The sequence below is a fragment of the Peromyscus californicus genome, unplaced genomic scaffold (assembly GCF_007827085.1).
Source record: "Peromyscus californicus insignis strain IS unplaced genomic scaffold, ASM782708v3 Scaffold_4__1_contigs__length_199733344, whole genome shotgun sequence".
Classification (NCBI taxonomy): Eukaryota; Metazoa; Chordata; class Mammalia; order Rodentia; family Cricetidae; genus Peromyscus; species Peromyscus californicus.
In genome coordinates this window covers 193,657,811-193,680,462 of record NW_026294562.1, presented here as the reverse complement: position 1 = coordinate 193,680,462, position 22,652 = coordinate 193,657,811, and the positions used below count along the sequence as shown (strand labels likewise).

The 22,652-nt window shown below is 39.4% G+C and overlaps 1 protein-coding gene across 1 annotated transcript; it reads left to right on the top strand.

Moving 5' to 3' along the window:
• Positions 1 to 10,954: 10,954 nt before the first annotated feature.
• LOC128095656 (zinc finger protein 54-like) lies at positions 10,955 to 20,917 on the top strand. Its single transcript, XM_052714829.1, has 5 exons — positions 10,955 to 11,063; positions 12,722 to 12,807; positions 15,150 to 15,240; positions 17,185 to 17,311; positions 18,975 to 20,917. Exons 3-5 carry the CDS (start codon positions 15,232 to 15,234, stop codon positions 20,648 to 20,650), a joined length of 1,812 nt encoding a protein of 603 aa, XP_052570789.1. The 5' UTR covers positions 10,955 to 11,063; positions 12,722 to 12,807; positions 15,150 to 15,231; the 3' UTR covers positions 20,651 to 20,917.
• Positions 20,918 to 22,652: the final 1,735 nt, after the last annotated feature.

The following is a 22,652-nucleotide window of genomic DNA, read 5'->3' as shown; positions in this document are numbered from 1 at the left end:
AAAGTCGCTATTAGGTATGGTTGTGGTTCACTGCAGAAACTTAAACATTTTAAATGTCATATGAAGCAGATCTCAGAGAGGTTAAAGGATCAGTATTTGTTATGTACATCCAGAGTACAAAAACTTAATTCCTAGTTGCTTGATAGAAACTCAAACCTGAAATCATGTACAGGAAGCTAGATGAAGTGTTTTTCTAGAATTAGTTAGTATTCTATATGACCTTTAATATCATGATAAAAGTTAAAATATATATTAATCTTATAAATTTTGAGATAATATTCATGCCTATGAAAAAGTTTCAAAGAGTCAAAATAAAAACCAAAGTATTATGAGATTAGTCACAAAAAAATATAGTCTCTAAATTTTGGTTTTTCTTTTGTCCCTTACCAGGTGGCTCTTCTGACATGAGATGGAGATTTTGCATTTTACTTTAACAAGCATGCTTGGGTTTAGAGGAGAGAGCCATGCTCCAACTTCAAAGCCAGCTTTAATTTGTAATTTGACTGGGATTACAAAAAGACCATTTGCAATATGTGTCTGTAGAGAACAACAGAAACAAACATCTGGGAAGATTTATGAAATTTTATCCTGTTTTAGATGTGATATACCAATAGGCCAATTTACTCTTTTTCTTGAGACATATTTTTGGATAATTTGTCCTTTTTCTTTACATGTCTCTGTAATGGCCGAGTGTGAGCCTCTCCCCCTCCCTCCAACAAGACCACCAAGGAGCCGATTTCCAATGTTTATTCCAGCCTAGGCAGGGACCTTCTCAACACCACTTTACAGTAGATGAAAAGAGGGAAGGTGCAGAGCACTCACTTTAAGGAAAGGTTCACATGCAGAATGTTACATATCTTGGGGGCTAGGGATGGGGTAAGCATAAGGTTGCTAATTGCTAACAGGGTTCAGGGTATCTATAGAGACATACATTTTAATTCCCTATGTACTGTTTTTGTTGACACATTCAGAATTATTATTGTAATCCTTCACTCTCTTTCGAGTTCAACTTCTGGTCAATCGAGCCCATTACTCTTTCTGTCTTGTTTTGCCAAGTCTAGGATACAAAGATTTATTGTCCCAGCCTTATCTTTTCCACAGGTTCAACTTTTGGTCAATTCAAAAAACGCTGGTCAGCAAATACCTTTAGAGGAAGAAGGAGGAAGGGGAAGGGATGTCTTTTAAGATAGCTACTAATTTCTCTCTTTCATTCTCATTTGTCCAATGGTCTTCAGATTCCTTATCTGGAAGTCTTCATTCTCTTGAAAAGACAAAAACAAAACCCTACCCCAAACCTAACTTTGGGGAGGTTCTCTTTTGGCAAGTTATATCTGATCAAATGAGAAGCATTTGTTAGTCCTATAAGTTAGCTTAGATTGAATTGTCATGCTGTTTGATAAACTATGACCCTAGGTTTTTAATTGCTCTGGGAAGGACTTCCTCCACGGTGACAGGAAGGGACTGAACTGAGTTTCTAATAGGGACCTCTCACACGCCCCTCAAGCCATTTCCCAATGGCAAAGAGTTACCTTCATTGTCCTTTGTTGATCTACTTTCATTAGTCCAATGTCTGCCTTTGTCATACCTTTTGCATAATACAGATAGGAAAGGCATTCTGTTTGGATTATGCTTAGAAAAGACATTGTTTCTAGGAACACACTGTTTACAATCCCTTTTTAGGTGACCTTGTTTACTGCAATTGAAACCCTTGAAACATATATTTTTATTCAAAACTCTGAAAATCACCTCTCCTATATAAGAATCATCATGGTTCTGACACTCAATATTGATTATATCTCAGATCCATTTCTCCAAGGGTGCTGATCTTGTTTAACAGCCTAATAACATTTTTGCATTGTGCATTAGCATTCTTAAAAGCCAAAGATTCAATTAATATTTGAGTACCTTCTGAATTTGGTATCATTCTATTTACTGATGAAGTCAATCTTTGTAAGAAATCAGTGTAGGTTTCCTTTGGGCCATGCATAACTTCAGTAAATGTCTCAATTTTCTTTCCTACTTCAATTTTGTCCCAAGCATTCAAAATGCTGCAGGGAATAGAGCCAAGGTGTGGTCATGATATATAGACTGTCTTTGTACATTAGCATGATCTCCATCTCCAAAAAGTTAGTCTTGGGAGATTTCCACACCTCTAGCCATACTTAATTGTTCAGTGGTATTAGCCTCATCTTCCCACCAGGTCCTCCATTGTAATTGAGGACCAGACTCCAAGATTGCTATAACCAAGTCTGTCCAGTCTTGAGAGATAATTCTATTACAAGTTGTCCAGATGTTTAATATCTGCTTCACAAAAGGTGAATGTAGGCCACATGAGACTATTGCTTCCTTGTATCTACTTAAATCTAACATTTCCAAAGGAGTCCAATCAGGTCTTATACAGCCTTGGGAATATCTATCATTTGACAATCCCTGTAAGGTTACTGGATAAATAAAAGTTGATTGTTTGAAAACCCTAGGCTGTTCCTCTCTAAACTTACTATGCAATGATGATATTGGTTCTCCTTTATTTTTTTTTTATTAATTTATTTTGCAATACAATTCAGTTCTACATATCAGCCACGGATTCCCTTGTTCTCCCCCCTCCCATCCCCCTCACCTTCCCCCCAACCCCCCCCCCATTCCCATCTCCTCCAGGGCAAAGCCTTCCCCACAGACTGAGGTCAACCTGGTAGACTCAGTCCAGGTAGGTCTAGTCCCCTCCTCCCAGGCCGAGCCAAACAATCCTGCATAGGCCCCAAGTTTCAAACAGCCAACTCATGCAATGAGCACAAGATCTGGTCCCACTGCCTGGGTGCCTCCCAAACAGATCAAGTCAATCAATTGTCTCATCCATTCAGAGGGCCTGATCCAGTGGGGACCCCTCAGCCATTGGTTCATAGTTCATGTGTTTCCATTCATTTGGCTATTTGTCCCTGTGCTTTATCCAACCTTGGTCTCAACAATTCTCGCTCATATAAACCCTCCTCATTCTCGCTAATTGGACTCCCAGAGATCCACCCGGGGCCTAGTCATGGATTTCTGCATCCAGATCCCTCAGTAGTTGGATGAGGTTTCTAGCACAACAATTAGGGTGTTTGGCCATCCCATCACCAGAGTAGGTCAGTTCGGACTGTCTCTCGACCACTGCCAGCAGTCTGTTGTGTGGGTATCTTTGTGGATTTCTGTGGGCCTCTCTAGCACTTTGCTTCTTCCTATTCTCATGTGGTCTTTATTTACCATGGTCTCCTATTCCTTGTTCTCCCTCTCTGTTGTTGATCCAGCTGGGATCTCCCGCTCCCCCAAGCTCTCTTTCCCTCAACCCTCGCCTTTCATTACCCCCACTCATGTCCAGGCTGTTCATGTAGATCTCATTCCATTTCTCTGTCATTGGGTGATCCCTGTGTCTTTCTTGGGGTCCTGTTTTCCAGGTAGCCTCCCTGGTGATGTGAGTAGCAGACAAGTCATCCTTGTTTCATGTCTAGTATCCTGCTATGAGTGAGTACATACCATGTTTGTCTTTCTGAGTCTGGGTTACCTCACTCAGGATGATTTTTTCTAGATCCATCCATTTGTCTGCAAACCTCATGATGCCATTGTTTTTCTCTGCTGAGTAGTATTCCATTGTGTATATGTACCACATTTTGTTTATCCATTCTTCAGTTGAAGGGCATCTAGGTTGTTTCCATGTTCTGGCTATTACAAACAATGCTGATATGAACATAACTGAACAAGTGCTCTTATGGTGTGGTTGAGCATTTCTTGGGTATATGCCCAAGAGTGGTATAGCTGGATCTTGGGGAAGATGGATTCCCAATTTTCTAAGAAAGCGCCATATTGATTTCCAAAGTGGTTGTACAAGCTTGCATTCCCACCAGCAGTGGAGGAGAGTTCCCCTAGCTCCACATCCTCTCCAGCATAAGGTGTCTTCAGTGTTTTTGATCTTAGCCATTCTGACAGGCGTAAGTTGGTATCTCAGAGTTGTTTTGATTTGCATTTCCCTGATGATTAGGGATGTTGAGCAGTTCCTTAAATGTCTTTCGGCCATTTGAGTTTCCTCTGTTGAGAATTCTCTGTTTAGTTCTATAGCCCATTTCTTAATTGGACTGTTGGGCATTTTGATGTCTAATTTCTTGAGTTCCTTATATATTCTGGATATCAGTCCTCTGTCAGATGTGGGGTTGGTGAAGATCTTTTCCCATTCTGTAGGCTGTCGCTTTGCCTTGTTGACCGTGTCCTTTGCTCTACAAAAGCTTCTCAGTTTCAAGAGGTCCCATTGATTGATTGTTTGTCTCAGAGTCTGTGCTACTGGTGTTCTATTTAGGAAGTAGTCTCCTATGCCAATGCGTTCAAGACTACTTCCTACTTTCTCTTCTAGCAGGTTCAGAGTAGCTGGATTTATGTTGAGGTCCTTGATCCACTTGGACTTAAGTTTTGTGCACGGTGATAGATATGGATCTATTTGCAGCCTTCTACATGTTGATATCCAGTTTTGCCAGCACCATTTGTTGAAGATGCTTTCTTTTTTCCATTGTGCACTTTTGGCTTCTTTGTCAAAAATCATATGTTCATAGGTGTGCGGATTAATGTCAGGGTCTTCAATTCGATTCCATTGGTCCACATGTCGGTTTTTATGCCAGTACCAAGCTGTTTTTATTACTGTAGCTCTATAGTAGAGCTTGAAGTCAGGGATCGTGATGCCTCCAGAAGTTGTGTTATTGTACAGGATTCCTTTGGCTATCCTGGGTTTTTTGTTTTTCCATATGAAGTTGAGTATTATTTTTTCCAGGTCTGTGAAGAATTGTGTTGGTATTTTGATGGGGATTGCATTGAATCTGTAGATTGCTTTTGGTAAGATTGCCATTTTTACTATGTTAGTCCTGCCTATCCATGAGCATGGGAGATCTTTCCATTTTCTGACATCTTCTTCAATTTCTTTTTTCAGGGACTTAAAGTTCTTGTCATATAGGTCCTTCACTTGCTTGGTTAGTGTTACCCCAAGGTATTTTATGTCATTTGTGGCTATAGTAAAGGGTGATGTATCTCTGATTTCCTTCTCCGCTTCTTTGTCCATTGTATATAGGAGGGCTACTGATTTTTTTGAGTTGATCTTGTATCCTGCTATGTTGCTGAAGGTGTTTATAAGCTGTATCAGTTCCTTGGTGGAATCTTTGGGGTCGCTCAAGTATACTATCATGTCATCTGCAAATAGGGAAAGCTTGACTTCTTCCTTTCCAATTTGTATCCCCTTAATCTCCTTATGTTGTCTTATTGCTCTGGCTAGAACTTCAAGTACTATATTGAATAAGTATGGGGAGAGTGGACAGCCTTGCCTCATTCCTGATTTTAGTGGAATTGCTTTGAGTTTCTCTCCATTTAATTTGATGTTGGCTGTTGGCTTGCTGTAAATTGCCTTTATTATGTTTAGGTATGTTCCCTGTATTCCTGATCGCTCCAATACCTTTATCATGAAGGGGTGTTGGATTTTGTCAAATGCCTTTTCTGCATCCAGTGAGATGATCATATGGTTTTTTTCTTTGAGTTTGTTTATATGGTGTATTACATTGACGGACTTTCGTATGCTGAACCACCCTTGCATCCCTGGAATGAATCCTACTTGATCATGGTGGATAATTGTTTTGATGTGTTCTTGGAGTCTGTTTGCCAGTATTTTATTGAGTATTTTTGCATCAATGTTGATGAGGGAGATCGTTCTGTAGTTCTCTTTCTTTGTTGTATCCTTGTTTGGTTTAGGAATTAGGGTAATTGTAGCCTCGTAGAAGGAGTTTGGTAATGTTCCTTCTGTTTCTATTGTGTGGAACAATTTAGAGAGTATTGGTATTAACTCTTCTTTGAAGATCTGGTAGAATTCTGTGCTGAAACCATCTGGTCCTGGGCTTTTTTTGGTTGGGAGACTTTTAATGACTGTTTCTATTTCATTAGGGGTTATTGGACTATTTAAATAGTTTATCTGGTCTTGATTTAACTTAGGTATGTGGTACCTATCCAGAAAGTCATCCATTTCTTTTAGGTTTTCCAGTTTTGTCGAATAGAGGTTTTTGAAGTATGACCTGATGATTCTCTGGATTTCCTCAATGTCTGTTGTTATGTCCCCTTTTTCATTTCTGATTTTGTTGATTTGGATGCTCTCTCTCTGTCTTTTGGTTAGTTTGGATAAGGGCTTGTCTATCTTGTTGATTTTCTCAAAGAACCAACTCTTTGTTTCATTAATTTTTTGTATTGTTCTCTTTGTTTCTATTTGATTGATTTCAGCTCTCACTTTGATAATTTCCTGGCGTCTATTTTTCCTGGGAGACTGTGCTTCTTCTTGTTCTAGAGCTTTCAGGTATGCTGTTAAGTCTCTAGTGTGAGATTTCTCCAACTTATTTATGTGGGCATTTAGTGCTATGAATTTCCCTCTTAGTACTGCTTTCATAGTGTCCCATAAATTTGGATATGTGGTGTCTTCATTTTCATTGATCTCTAGGAAGTCTTTAATTTCTTTCTTTATTTCTTCCTTAACCCATTGGTGATTCAGTTGGGTATTATTCAGTTTCCATGAGATTGCAGGTTTTCTGTAGTTTTTGTTGTTGTTGAAATCCAACTTTAGACCATGGTGGTCTGATAGAACACAGGAGGTTATTCCAATTGTTTTGTATCTGTTTAGATTTGTTTTGTGGCCAAGTATGTGGTCAATTTTAGAGAAGGTTCCATGGGGTGCTGAGAAGAAGGTATATTCTTTTTTGTTAGGATGGAATGTTCTGTAGATATCGATTAAGTCCATTTGAGTCATGACATCAGTTAAGTCCTTTATTTCTCTGTTAAGTTTCAATTTGGGAGATCTGTCCAGTGGTGAAAGTGGGGTGTTGAGGTCTCCCACTATTAATGTTTGGGGTTTTATATGTGATTTAAGCTTTAGTAATGTTTCTTTTACATATGTGGGTGCCCTTGTGTTTGGGGCATAAATATTCAGAATTGAGACTTCATCTTGGTGGATCTTTCCTGTGATGAGTATGTAATGCCCTTCTTGATCTCTTTTGATTGATTTTAGTTTGAAGTCTATTTTGCTGGATATCAGGATGGCTACACCCGCTTGTTTCTTAAGACCGTTTGATTGGAAAGTCTTTTCCCAGCCTTTTATTTTTAGGTAGTGTCTATCTTTGAATTTGAGATGTGTTTCTTGTATGCAGCAGAAAGATGGGTCCTGCTTTCGTATCCATTCTGTAAGCCTATGTCTTTTTATAGGTGAATTAAGTCCATTGATATTGAGGGAAATTAATGACCAGTGATTGTTCATTCCTGTTATTTTTTGGTGGTGATGTGTGGGTATTTCTATACGTTGGGGTTTACTGCTGTGGCTTTATCTGTTGCCTGTGTTTTCGAGGGTGTATCTGACTTCCTTAGATTGGAATTTTCCTTCTAGTGCTTTCTGTAGGGCTGGGTTTGTGGATAAGTATTGTTTAAATCTGGCTTTGTCATGGAATGTCTTGTTCACTCCATCTATGGTGATTGAAAGTTTTGCTGGGTATATTAGTCTAGGTTGACATCCATGGTCTCTTAGTGTCTGCATTACATCTGTCCAGGTTCTTCTGGCTTTCAAAGTCTCCATTGAGAAATCGGGTGTTATTCTGATGGGTTTGCCTTTATATGTCACTTGGCCTTTTTCCTTTGCTGCTCTTAATATTCTTTCTTTATTCTGTACGTTTAGTTGTTTAACTATTATGTGGCGAGGGGACTTTTTTTGGGGGTCTAGTCTGTTTGGTGTTCTATAAGCTTCTTGTATCTTCATAGGCATTTCCTTCTTTAAGTTGGGAAAGTTTTCTTCTATGATCTTGTTGAATATATTTTCTGTGCCCTTGAGTTGGTATTCTTCTCCTTCTTCGACCCCTATTATCCTTAGGTTTGGTCTTTTCATGGTGTCCCAAATTTCTTGGACATTTTGGTTCATGACTTTGTTGGCTTTAGTGTTTTCTTTGACTGATGAATGTATTTCTTCTACTGTATCTTCAACGCTAGAGATCCTCTCTTCCATCTCTTGCATTCTGTTGATTATACTTGCATCTGAAGTTCCCAATCGTTTTCTCAGATTTTCTATTTCCAGCATTCCCTCTGTTTGTGTCTTCTTCATTTTTTCTATTTCCCTTTTCAGGTCTTGGACTGTTTCCTTCATTTGTTTCATTGATTTTTCTTGATTTTCTCTCAGTATTTTATTGTTTTCTTCCAGGACTTTATTGATTTCTTCTAATTTGTTTGCCCTTTCCTCTAGTTGTTTACAGCGTTCTTCACATTTTTTTGTGTTTTCCTCTACGCAAGCCTCTAGCTTCTTCATGATGTCATTCATAAGGCTGTTTTCTTCTGCTTCTTCTAATTTCTGATGTTCAGGTCTAGGTGTTGGAGGAGGGCTAGGGCCTGGTGATGCTGTATTGCTATTCATTTTGTTGTATATGTTTCTGCCTTGACGTCTGCCCATCTCCTTGTGATTCGTTCTTGGCCTTATCCGCACACTTGGTTCAGACAGACCAGTGTTCCAAAAGGGAAGTCAGTGTTCCAAAAGGGAAGTCCGGAGCAAGATGGGAGCTGGGGGCCGGCCTCTAAGTCTCAGGAAGAGGCTTGGGGCTCAGGCGGATGGGCGTGGGGGCAGGGCGTGGAGACTGCAGGGTCTGCCAGGGGTCTTGGAGAAGGGGATCCTTCCCGGTGGGGCTAGCAGGGAACCTGCCCAGTGGCCAGAACCTGGGGCCGAGTTGGGCAGGTCTTCCCTGGAGTGGCTGGTGCCCAGGGATGGGGTCTGGGGCAAGGAAGGGTACTCACGAGTGTTCCAAAAGGGACGTCCGGAGCAAGATGGGAGCTGGGGGCCGGCCTCTAAGTCTCAGGAAGAGGTTTGGGGCTCAGGCGGATGGGCGTGGGGGCAGGGCGTAGAGACTGCAGGGTCTGCCAGGGGTCTTGGAGAAGGGGATCCTTCCCGGTGCGGCTAGCAGGGAACCTGCCCGGTGGCCAGAACCTGGGGCCAAGTTGGGCAGGTCTTACCTGGAGTGGCTGGTGCCCAGGGATGGGGTCTGGGGCAAGGAAGGGTACTCACCAGTATTCCAAAAGGGAAGTCCGGAGCAAGCCTCCTTTATTTTTTTTAAAGATTTATTATTTATTATGTATACATTGTTCTGCCTACATGCATGCTTGCAGGCCAGAAGAGGGCGCCAAATCTCATTTCAGATGGTTGTGAGCCACCATGTGGTTGCTGGGAATTGAACTCAGCACCTCTGGAAGAACAGCACAGTGCTCTTAACCGCTGAGCCATCTCTCCAGCCCCTGGTTCTCCTTTAAATACCTGTGTCTTGGTCTGACTATCTCTATGATCTATTTTAATAAGTTTTTCTAAAATTTATACCTTAGCACTCATATTAACCAACATTTTAGGGATAAATCAAAAATGATAAAACTGATAATGCTTATAATTGACATTGCACAAATCCCATCTAAATTAATTATCTTCTCATTAAATTGCTCCATTTCCAACCATCCAGCACATTACCATACAGAGACCTAACTCCTTCCATCACAATAGTGTTTCCCATTTTTTAACGTGGAAAAAACTCTCTTTCAACTAATTGCTCCCTTAAAGAACTCCCAATTGTCTCGCCAAATCTGCTGAAAATGGTGATCAGATGAAGGTGAAATGCGAAGCTGACTGCTGCTGTGTAGAACAGTAGAAGCCTGAGAGGGTTTCAAGGCAGCCAGAGGAGGGGGTTCAGGGAAAGCCCACAACCCGCCTGGAGAGAAGAAGGCAAAGACCCAGACCTCTGCACAGGGAATGTGCGAAAGCAGCTAACTCTTGTGGCATGTGGAGCTCAAATGCCTGTGGAGTTTGCTGCAGAGAGGCCCTGACAGAAAAATCCCAAACTCGCTCAGGTGGGTCCTGGGAGCCTTTCCCTTTCCTAGATTGATTGTGGTCTAGTGTGAGGTCAATGCAGGTAAGTACAGCTGCTATTGGTTACTGTTTACAACAGCTGTGTGCAGTCTAGAGAATAGCAAGTTTTAGTCCTTCCCCCTCTTTCCCTTATTTCCTTTCCAACTCCCCCTGCTCAGTGTTCCCAGAGCCATAGATGGGATGGTGTAACTGACGTTTTTAGGGCTGGAGCCACATACCTTACTCATTTTCTGCATCTGGGACAGCAAGGGTCTCTGCATTCACCACCGCATTAAAAGTGTTTCTCTATATTTTATGTAAATGTATCTTTAGCATTAGTCTAAAAAGAACTTGTTTGAGTTAGTAAAATACCAAGACCACCATCTAGTGGTGACAGCAGTACAGCTAGGCATGAACTCAGTCACTGACTTCTGGAGACACCTATTTCTATCCATATTCAAAGTTCCTGAAACGTCTCTCCCCAAAGCACAATTGCAGTATTTTGTTTTTGTTTGTCAAGTTTGTGTTAGCGATGGGACGTTGGCATCTGAATTTAGCGTGTTATCGTTTGTATGTATGTAGCCCAGGAGTCATGTAGTCAAGTTGAGGTTAGGCTGTCTGTGTTTTATCTGAAGGGCTCGGAACTCACTGTGGGGGTCAGATACCGGGGTGCAGCGTCCTCCTAGATCCAGTTCTGGTCTAGGCTGGCGGCAAGCATGTGGGGAGACTGTGCAGAGCGGGTCCAGGGCAGCCTGACAGCTGGAGCTGTGTGGAAGGCAGCCCGAGACCGAGTGGGCGGGACGGGTCTAGAAGGGCGGGGACACACAACCGGAAACAGCAGCTGGGAGGATGTAGCATATTGGCTGGGTGTAGGGGAAGAGAGGAGCGTGGGCGGGATTAAAGAGGTGACGTAATCGGAAGCTGGGACACAAAGTGAGCACAGGGAGGTAGGTCAGTATCCGATGTCAGCAGTGAAGAGTGCCCATTCCCTGTCGCTGCTCCAGGTCCTGCACGGTGGGGAGTCCCGTGGTGCAGACCCGGGTGCAGAGAACACGGCCGAAACCTCCCCGGAGCCGCAGTCGCCGCGCGGGGGGCGGCCTGGGAAAGTCACCAGTCAGCAGCGCAGTGGCGGGAACCGCAGCCCGGCGGCCCTGGAACCTCCCAGGTCAGAGGAGCTGCGGGGCTGGGACACGGGAGGGGAGGGACCGGGGGTGCGAGCAGTTTCTCTGCTGTTCATAAGGAAGCCTGCTCTGAAGTTCTGCTGTGGATATCTTTTCCACGGTGTATGGAATAAGCCTGCTTTTTTGTTTGTTTGTTTGTTTTTGTTTTTAATTGATCTTCTGATTATCAAAATAGTCTTGTAAGAATAATATAATCGAATATTTGAATTTATCTGTTGAGATTTGCAAACACAATTCTCTTTGCTACGATGGAAATGACAAAACGGTTGAAATTTACAAACATCCATACTAACTTCCGTGTTATACCGATTCCCGATTCAAGAGAGTGAATTTACCTCCAGACTTGGAATCTCCAAGAACTTTTAGATTATAGTCATGAAAGGAACGCCTGCAAATTTCATTGAATCTGAAACTGTTTTTCTTTTTTCTAGTTCCACAGTATACTTATAAACATTTCCTTTTAAAAGTAAACCTTTATCCACAATTAATCTTCCATCTGAGACATGTGCACACTGGGATGTAAATACAGCATTCTGAAAAGTGTCTTTGCCAGGCCTGGTGGCACAGGCCTTTAATCCCAACACTCGGAAGAGTCAGTTGGATTGCAGTCTGTTAGAGGCTGGCAAGTTTTACATGGACAGTGTATTCAAGGACAGAAAAACCCTGTTTCACGGGAAAATAGAAAATGACAAAAGACATTTAAATGCATTATAGTATAGAATAATTTTAGAAAGCATATTTTGAGTAATTATGATAACGCATCTACATCAGAAAAATGTCTGCAATAGTCTTTTGTCTCCTTAGTCCAAGAAAAGCACTCTGACCCTGGACACATGACCAAACTGTTATTTTTGGTTCTTGTATTTGCTGTGTTTGAGACCTGAACTCACAGTGTTGCTGTGTCTGGCCCAAACTCACCATGTAGACCAACCAAGCTGGACTGGAAAACACAGAATTCCACCCACCTGTTTCTCCCAAGTGCTAAGATTAAATTTGTGCACCAACAAGACGATTCAAACTGTTGTTTTTTTTTCTTTTGTGGTCTGTTGACAGCGAGTGGTGTGACTGTGGACTTCTCTCGGAGTGGCAATGCCTGGACTCATCCCTGAGGGCTTTGTACGGGCACTGGATATTGCAGAATTGCAGCAGAATAGTTTCTTTGGCTGAGAATTGTTTGCTTGCAGTCTTCCTTGTTCCTCCTCAGTATTTCTTGACAAACTAATCTGCCACTGTGTGAACTTATATGAATGAGTCTCACATCCCACAGAATAAAGTGAAATCCTCAGAGGAAAAAAGAAAATTTTCATCATATCTTCTCTCTTCTTAATGTGTATTCCTTAGGGAGATTTAAGACTTTATCACTATTGGTCCATGATCATTTTAAGAACCTCACTAGTGTATAATATTCTCTTCACAATCATTCAGTACCATTTCTGCCCCTGAGTTTTGACTGAGCTGTGATTGGAAGTGGGATTCCAGTTATTATAACTAAAAATGCTTTCTAATTGTTTTTGGTTCTGATCCTGCAGGACAGTTGGGGAATCATTTTATAATCCTGTATTTAGTTTTCTCCTCATCTCCTGAGCACAGTACTGTGTTAGATGTACCCATGTTTACTGAACAATCTCTTTCTCATGTTCAGGTCTCACTGATCACCATGACCTGCTCACCTGTGCAGCAGAACAAAGTGGCCTGGAAGGAGAGAGGAGACAGGAGCTAAGGATCCAGGTATGGTGGAGACATTGGTGAAGGGGTGGAAAGGGGATCAAGTGAATGTGGAAGTGGGACATGAAATCAGTTTTCCCACATTCTGTTTCACTAGAAATAATTCTGGAGACTTCCACTGAGAAACATCTCAAGATTATTTTAATGTAGGCATGAGAAAACTTTCTTCAGAAGAATTGATAATGGAGTCAAATAAAATTCCATTTGACTATTCATGTGAGCGATGCTGTCCTTATTCATTCACATCATGGATCATGTTTTCATACCATTATTAAGTCATTTACATTTCTTTGATTTTAATCTGTTATAAAAATGATGAAAATTAATACCTCTAGTTTTATTTATTTTCAGAATTTTTGAGTTTGGATATTCTAGCACATTCTCTATCTTTTAGTGTTTTTGTCTCCATTCCTGAATATAATGCCAATGGAATTTTGATAAGAATCAAGTATACTGACAGCCTGATACACTCTATACTGTCTCCTATTGTCTGTTGGAAATTAGGATAAATATTTAGAATTCAGTAAGGACTTACGCTGATTTAGTAAAGTACTGGTTGTAGGTTCTCTTCCAAGATCCATACCTTTACTAGCCCTGGGGAAACAGGCTAGGTTTCAAGTACCAGGCATGACTTTCCTCTTGTCGAGAGGGTCTTAATCCAATTAGAAGCTGTTGGTTACAACCTAATTATGTGTGCCACTTCTGTACCCTTAGGGCTATCATGCAGTACAGATCATTGTTGTGGTTCATAGGTGTCATAGCTGGGTAGGACAGTTGTTTAGCTCCCTCCTTTGGAAGATTACATGTCACCTTCTGATACCATGAAAGCTAGTCCCTAGAGAGGAGGCTTTAAGGTCAGTTCCATCTTGAGTTCTCTAGTATTTGTGTTTGAAGTGTGTGGCTTCTTCAACACTAGAGACTCAACTTCTGCCTCTAGGAGGGAACCATGGGCAACAGCAATACTGTGTAATGTTTGGAAGTCTCTAGAACACCTCTGAATAACAACTTCAAAGCAGGCTTCTTATACCTGGTCTTGGTCATTTTGTTAGAAATTCTGTGGCTCTTGTGAGGAGCATTATCAGTCCAGTTGGGAAATTTTCATTTACACTCTAAATGTATATATTTACAGAGACTTAGATATATTATAGGAGGTTTTTTTTTTGATGGATGGATAACAATCAAGGAATAAATGGATTCCTTATGAATTTTCCAGACATCCTTACTGTTATTTTATCTTTTTTCTTCTGTGTTTATATCTGTCCCTTTTCCATAATTAAATCCTCACCCCTATTTTCCCATTTCCCTCTTCAGATCACTTGTTCCCTGTTACTCCATCCCTATTACTCCCCCGACATCACACTGTGATCTCTTCTTACTTTTCTGGTTACTGCAGTCATTCCAGGTTGTGTACTCACATCTGAAGATTTGGAACTAAGAACTTCCTATGAGAGAACATGCAGTGTATTTCTGGTCCAGGTTACCTCACTCAGTATGGTCTTTTCTAGGTCCATCCATTTACCGGCAATGGTCATTATTTCAATTTTGTTTACAAGAATAGTATTCCATAATGTTTATGTACCAACCCAAACTTCTACTATCCAGTTGTGGACATATCCAGTTGAAGGACATTTAGATTGTTTCCAGTTTCTAGTATTGAACATGGGTGAGAAAGTATGTGTATAGTAGGATGTCAAGTCCCTTGAGTGTACACCAAGGAAAGGAACAGCTGGGTCGTGTGCTGAATTTGTTTAACTTGAGAGTTTGTTTAATTGAGGATTCTCTATTTTGATTTTTTGTGTGGCTAGTTTTTTTTTTATTGAGTTTTTATTTCCTATGTTTTGTTTTTATTGTTGCTGGTTGGATTTTTGGTAGTATTCCTCCTTCTTTTTGAGAAATAGTGGTTTGCTGTCTTGCCCATGGATGATTATTCTCCCATTTGCCTGTATTTCTCTATTCTTCACATGAAATTGGTTATTTCCCATGTTCTCATGAATGATTCCTCTGACTCTCTTGTATATGTTTTGCCTCTAATTTATTATCTGTCGTGCTTCTTTAGTGAAATCAATTGTGTTTATTGCTGACTATCTTGACATGCGCTTAATTGTCTATCAATTTTAAGAGAGTAGTGTAGATGACTACAGAGTAGTTTTCTTTGTGCAGCAAGATGCTTGATGGCAATTTTCTCTTCAAGCTTCAAATCTTTCCATGATCTCCAGCTTTGATATCATTGACTAGACACCTGGTAGAATTCTATTGCTTGGGTCTTTTCATGTGGTTTGATATTGTTCTCTAACAACTTTCAGTATTAATTTTCACTCTTCCTTTTTGACCCCTTGATTTGAAAGGGAAGTGTCCATCTATTCATTGTTTCTGAAAGAGAAACTCAAAGAAGAGAAACCGTAAGAAGTGGCTGATTCTCCAGCAAACATGTCGCAGGTCAGTGGTCCTTTTCACTCTTTATCTAAATATGTTATACTTTGATGTATTAAAAGCCTTTCATTTTCTGATTCTGATAATTTTTTTAAAATTTTCTTATGAGCTATTCTGCAAACAGGGAAACAGCAAAATCACACACTGAAATTAAGCAGACCTAAAGACTATACAACTCATTGTACTTTTATACAGTTAGAGTTATCATAGGGAACAGAAGCTCTAGTGCCTTATGTGTGATTTTGTATTTTTACAATCAAATATATTTTGATTTCCTTATCTAGCACCAAAACCCCAAAAACCTTTGACAGAATTAGAACTAGAAAAGCAATTAGCTTTATATCCTTTTTCATAACTGGTGTCCATTACCTGCATTCAGTCCCTGATAATTTAACTTTTCCTGTTCTCTTTTCTCCATGTTATACATTGCCCACATATGGGTTGCTTCTATATACATATATTATTGGGTAGGTTCTGCATATGAGGAAAAACATTGTGTCTTCTTTCTGAATGTATGAATGAAGTGTGTGACTGCACTTAATATTACCCATTTTGAGTCCCTCCATTTTCCTGCAGGTTTTTATTTTAATTTTCTCTATAGCTGAATTTTCCTCCATTTTATACAATTTTCATTATCCATTCATCTGTTGATAGATAATTAGTTTCATTCCAGTACTTTTCCTTTGGTGATTAAAACAGCAGTAATATGGGATATAAATATCTCTGTAGTGGGGTGTGTTGTTCTCTAGGTATATGGCCAGGAGTGAAGGAGCTGAGTCATATGTTATTTCTCTCTTCAATTTCTTTAATAATCTCCAAACTGATTCCCACAATGGCTATATTCATTTGCAACCTCTCCTCCATCAACAGGGAATATGGCTTCCTTTCTCTCCATATTCTCTCAAACATTTGTTGTCAGGTTAGTTGATAATAGCCATTCTGCCTGGGGTGAGGCAGTATTTCCAAGTAGTTTTGAGTTCTGTTTCCATGGTGGCCTTTTTGGGATCCTGAGCTCTTTTTCAGTGTTTATTGGTCATTTGAGTTTCTGTCCTTGAAAAGTGTCTATTTAGTTCATTTGCCCATTTTTTGTTTGCAGTTCTATTTCCTTGGTATTTAATTAATTTAATCTTTGGTAAGTTCTTGCTATGAGCCTTATCCAAAATGTTACTGGTACAGATTATCTTAGCTATACCTTAAACATTTTTGGTGTATTTTTGGACTTCCCTCAATTTTTAATACTCTTGGGTAGTGAAGTGAAGTATTCTTCAAAACTTCTGGAATTGTTGTTTGTCTCTGTTGGCTTATGCATATTCTTAAGAAAATTTTGAATCAAAACAATATGACTGGTGCCAATTTTTCTGTCTGTTCACAGTGGTACACATGTACTCATAAAATTAATTCCATAGACTACTTATCTCATATGTTAATGTTAAATATGACGTATGTAGTGCTGTTACAATCCTTGATACTGTGGAAAAAACAAAACTCTGTCTATAAAACCAGTCATATATTCTGTCTTCCATACCTACCCCTTTGCTATTTAATGGTGTGGCATTGGATCTAGAGTTTAAACTTTCCACCTGAGCCTGTTAGAATAGAGTCATGTAAGGCCCATACAAACAGGATTGATTTGTGTCTGTATTTTGCCATGATCTAAAGGAACAGCATTAAAGCACATTTCCTCATCCTGAATTTTCGTTCTGAGACCTGTCTGCTGTGATCCTGTGTAACATAAACACAGAATCCATAAATGATAGCTATGACTGTCCAGACCTTAATTGTATTTGTTTCATGTATACTGCTTGTAAGACTATTGTTTCATGATAGAATGTCATTGTATTGGAAATCTTATCTTTGAGTAATTATCTTCGCTCATCTACATTCCATCTCCTTATATCTGGGAAAGCACCTCCAGGTAGCACATGATCAAACCATACTTTTTTGTTTCAGGGTCTGTTGACATTCAGGGATGTGAGTGTGGAATTCCACCAGGAGGAGTGGGAATGTCTGGACTCAGCTCAGAGGGCTTTGTACATTGATGTGATGTTGGAGAATTACAACAACCTGGTCTTTGTGGGTAAGAACATTTTGCTTGTAGAATTCCTAACCCTTCATTGTTTATTCAGATGTCATAGGATGTAAAATCTGTTAAGCTGTCTTGAAAAACCTACAGGAGACAAGACAAAGTTTAGTAGTGAGAAAGAACTTTTTCATGCTATTTAGTTTTCTCTTTCCATTTTCTATTTCAGAGTTGTCATCCACCCTTCATCTTGGTTCCAAGATTCATCTATAAACTCAGTAGCAGATAATATTTCCACTCATATCTTAAAGCTACATGTTTGTTATTGCTATTGACATGGTTTTAATTGTGAGAAAAGTTCAAGATATACAAACTGAAAATAGTAAATATAGTGAAGAATTTTACAAGAAATATCAATCTAGAAATCTTAAATTCCTCTGCTTTTTCTTTTCATGTACTGAGTGCAGTACTGTGTTAGACTTCTGTATTCTTTCTAAAAGTTCTAGCATGGTTCACGGGCTACCTGAAAGAACATGTGGATTATGTATGCAATTTAGGCCTGATCACCTGTCTGGAAAGAATGAGATTGCCCTGGAATGTGGAGAGGAGAGAAGAGCCACAACCAGGTTGGGCTCGTGAATGATCAAGAGAACACTGAAGGCTTCAAGTGAATGAAAAAGCAAGAGCTGAGAATGTTTTTGTGATGTTGAATTCTACTTAAAAGGATTCTTAATCATTTAAGTTAGTGTAGTGTCCTGCCCCAGGATGCATTCTGTCTGTGGTAATAACTGTTAGAAGACATTGTGTCTTATGCACCTGAATGATGGTGACTTAATACTAATACAAAATGAAGTTTTATTTGACTCTGCTGAAATCAGATTGGAATGATTTCACAAAATTTTAAGTCTTAACATGAATCCATGAAGTAGGATTATGCTGTAGTTGCCTTCCTATGGATATCTTCATATTACATCCTTCATTTTCTCCCAGTGGAGAATACACATACACCCTTCTGGGAAATAATCTTTGGAGTCGGTGTACAGAGTGGACTTGAGAATAACCCTATGAGGAAAGTTAAGAAACACAGCAGTGTGTGGAGCTCAGACAGTGGAGAATAGACATATGCAGTAGCTGCCCATGACAGCCCTGCCTCAAATGATCTAGAGCCTCTGATGTCTGGCAGAATACAGTCTTTGCATTCAAAACTTTGTAGAATCTACTGTGTTTTTCTATAGAGAAAAATAAACCTTGTAAGTAAGATTATAATCTTGGAAGGAGTTGGGTCTTCTGAATGTTACTCTTCATTATCTTATACTTAGTGAGTATAAATACTGTGAACCTGGGATTGGATTAAACTTTTCTTTGTCAGTTTCCAAGACAACATATTTAACGATTGAAACATGTATTCTAAATATAACCACTCAGTGTGCTTGATTCCAAATCCAATTCATGGTTGTCAATTATTTTTTCCATCCTTTTCCCAATTATTGCTTTTTGAAAAACATGAGATATGTTATAAATCACTGACCTTTGAAGGCTGTCATGCTTTTTTTATGAGAATCCATATAATTAGAGTAAATGAAAACTGTCCTTTACTGAGAGGTCTAATCTAAAGAGTTCCAGGTTCACTTATCTTAAAAGAGAACTTAGGGAGACAGTCATTTATCGCATGTTCATTATTGGAACGAGCCCTATTAATCTGAATTGTGCTCATTTTCAGAGAACTATTGCAAATGTGATCCTGTCCATCAACATGTGAAGACTGAAAAGGAGTCTTATCGGTGTAATGAAGCTGACAAAGTGCTTCATGACCCCTCTACTTGTACACTTTATAGAACAAGTGAAACTACAGAAAAGTCTAATGACTACAGATGCAGTAACCACAGGGATGCCTCCGTTGACTCTTCAAAGCCACATCAACATGAAAGCATGAACACTAGAGAAGATTCTTGCAAATCAATAGTCTGTGAGAAATCTTTAAATTTGTGTTCCATCATTACTCAAGATCAGGGACTCGACACTACAAAGAAAGAGCACAGGCAGGACAAATATGATGGCTATTTCAGCTCTGTATCCAGTCTTTTGCAACAATCAGTCTACATTGGAGAGACACCACACAGGTGTGGGAAGTGTGGGAAATGTTTCAGTACTGGCTCAAGCCTCACTGTACATGAGAGAATTCATACTGGAATTAAACCCTACAAGTGCAATGTTTGTGAAAAATCCTTTACCCAACTTTCAAGTCTTAAAACACATCAAAGACTTCATACTGGGGAGAAACCTTACAAATGTCAAGAATGTGAGAAGTCATTTCCTCAGTTGTCAGCATTTCGTAGCCATCAGAAAAGGCATACTGGAGAGAAGCCTTACAAATGTAAGGAATGTGACAAATCCTTTGCCCACTGTTCCACTCTCAAGAGTCATCAGAAAGTGCATAGTGCTGGGAGACATTATAGTTGTCCAAAATGTGGCATCGTCTTTCATATGCGTTCACACTTTAAAACCCATTACAGACTCCATAGAATAGAGAAACTTTACAAGTGCAATGAGTGTGACAGATCCTTTCCCCACTATTCATTATTGAGTAGGCATAGGAAAACTCATTCTCTAGTGAAGGTTCACAAATGCAAAGACTGTGGTAAGTCCTTTCTTAAATTATCACGTCTTAACAGGCATTACAGAATCCATACTGGTGAAAAGCCTTACAAATGTGAGGTATGTGACAAATCCTTTACCTTAAATTCAACCCTTAGAAGACATCAGAAAATTCATACTGGGGAGAAACCTTACAAATGTAAGGAGTGTGACAAATCCTTTTTTGAACACTCATATCTTAGAATACATCAGAGTGTTCATACTGGAGAGAAACTTTACAAATGTAAGGAATGTGACAAATCTTTTGCCCAATCTTGTGGTTTAAGAAACCATCTGAAATTTCATACTGGAGAGAAGAAACTTCACATATGTGAAGACTGTGACATATCCTTTATCCGCTATTCACATCTTAGAAGACATCAGAGAGTTCATACTGGAGATAGACCTTACAATTGTAAGGAGTGTGACAAATCCTTTTCCAGTTGCTCACATCTTAGAAGACATCAGAGAATACATACTGGAGAGAGACCTTACAGTTGTAAGGAATGTGACAAATCCTTCTCCAGTTGCTCAAATCTTAGAAGACATCAGAATGTTCACACTGGGGAGAAACCCTTCAAATGTATGGAATGTGATAAGTTCTTTACCCGGGACTCACATCTTCGAACACATCAGAGAGTTCATACTGGAGAGAGACCTTACAGTTGTCAGGAATGTGACAAATCTTTTGCCTACTCTTCTAGTTTAAGGAGTCATCAGAAAATCCATAATGGAGAGAAACCATACAAATGCAAAAACTGATGCATCCTTTATCCAGATTTCCAAGCTTAGGAGACATTAGAAAATTCATACTGGAGAGAAGCATACCATTTATATAATGTAACATATCATTTTCCACTATCCTCTGCTTACAAATCACAAGAGTATACATAATATACTCTTATATATATACCATATAGATCATATGATATACCATAAAGATCAGAAACTTGTGAGAGTCTTTAATGAAGGGTTAAATTTTAAACAATAGCCTAGAGTTTGTATTAAAATAAAATGCTATAAATGTAACAGTGGGAAGAGCTCTTATTTCTTTTTTTTTTTTTTTAAGATTTATTTATGTATACAGTGTTCTGCCTACATGCATGCTTGCAGGCCAGAAGAGGGCATCAGATCTCATTATGGATGGTTGTGAGCCACCATGTCATTGCTGGGAATTGAACTCAGGACCTCTGGAAGATGTTTTGCCTGCAAGTATGTCTGTGCACTACATGTATGCTTGGTGCAGCCGGAGGACAGAAGGAGTCATCGGATCCCCTGAATGTGTACTTACAGACCATTGTGAACTGCCATTCCTGTGTTGGTAATTGAACACTGGTCCTCTGGAAGAGCAACCAGTGCGCTTAACAATTAAGCCATGTCTCCAGCCCCTGGTTAAGAATGTAATAAAAACATTTATCTTGTTTAACATCCAAAAATTCATAGTAATGCCAGGTGTGGTCGTATACTCCTTTATTTCCCTCAGGAGCAGAGGCAAGATCTCTGTGAGTCGGAGGACATTATCCTCTACATACTGAATTTTCCAGGACAGCCAGGACTATATAAACTCTTTGTCAAAAACAAAAAAATCCTAATAATGTAACTTCAAGAGTTTGACAAAACCTTTATTTTTTCCTCTAATTGTGCTGTACATCACAAAACTCATACTTCTGAGAATCCATATAGAGGTAGAGAGTATATATTCCCTATGTCTTTCTGTCCATTGGAAATTATGCCTCCCCAAAAGCATTTGTCAAACCCTTTAAATAGTGCTGAAATTACAGAGATAATAGAAAATTTTTCATTAAAGGAAACACTGAGAAATTCTTTTATTCACCTTCAAAGTCTTCATACTAGAGTCAAACCATACAAATAGCAAGAATATAACTAACTGTGAAGAGATAGGCTGTGAATGTGACATCATTGGAATGCTGACATACAATTTTGAAATCCCCAAAGTGTAGGGATGTGGTGACACACATCTTTAATCCTGGCGCTCTGGAGGCAGAGCAAGGTGTATCCCTGTGAGTTCTAGTCCAGCATTGTCTACATTGCAAATTCTAAATGAGCCATGGCTACACAGGAAAACCCTATCTGCAAAAACCAAAACAATAAGAAAAATAAGCCTTGAGGACATGCAGGAATTCGTTTTGAAGTCCTTAAGAAAAATATGAAACTATAATAAAATGATATAGCTTTCATTAATTGCTAGTAAACCTTCAGTAAGGTACAGGAGACTTGTAGGTCCCACCCTTAGCCATGATGAAATGGTAATTGCCCCAATATAACACAGTTGCTTGTTCTTAGTTTTTGAACAGTTATGAGTCTATGCATTACGAACTATCTACTATAAGGAGACTTCTTTTATCAACATGGAGAGTAGTACAAAGTGATAATTTTAAAAATGAATATTTGGCAGATTAACATTCATGATCATTATATCATTATTAATAGGTTTTGCCCTACAACCTATAGTTCACAAGTCATGTTTTTTTTTTGTTTTTGTTTTGTTTTACCATGGAATGAGTTCCTCTCTGTGGGGCATGCTTGAATTACAATCAAGAGAGAGTATGTTTATGTCCATAAAGTGGTGCCAATTTTGCACCAGTACACACATCTTGGCTAGCAGATTTGTACTGTAAGATGCATGGCCCAGGGATAAGTAAGACCATTGACATCATTTCTCTGTGAACAGCCTGCACTGGACCTTACATTGCTACAAAAGCTGATCATCAGGGAGAGTTGCCTGGTAAGTTCTATATTGCTC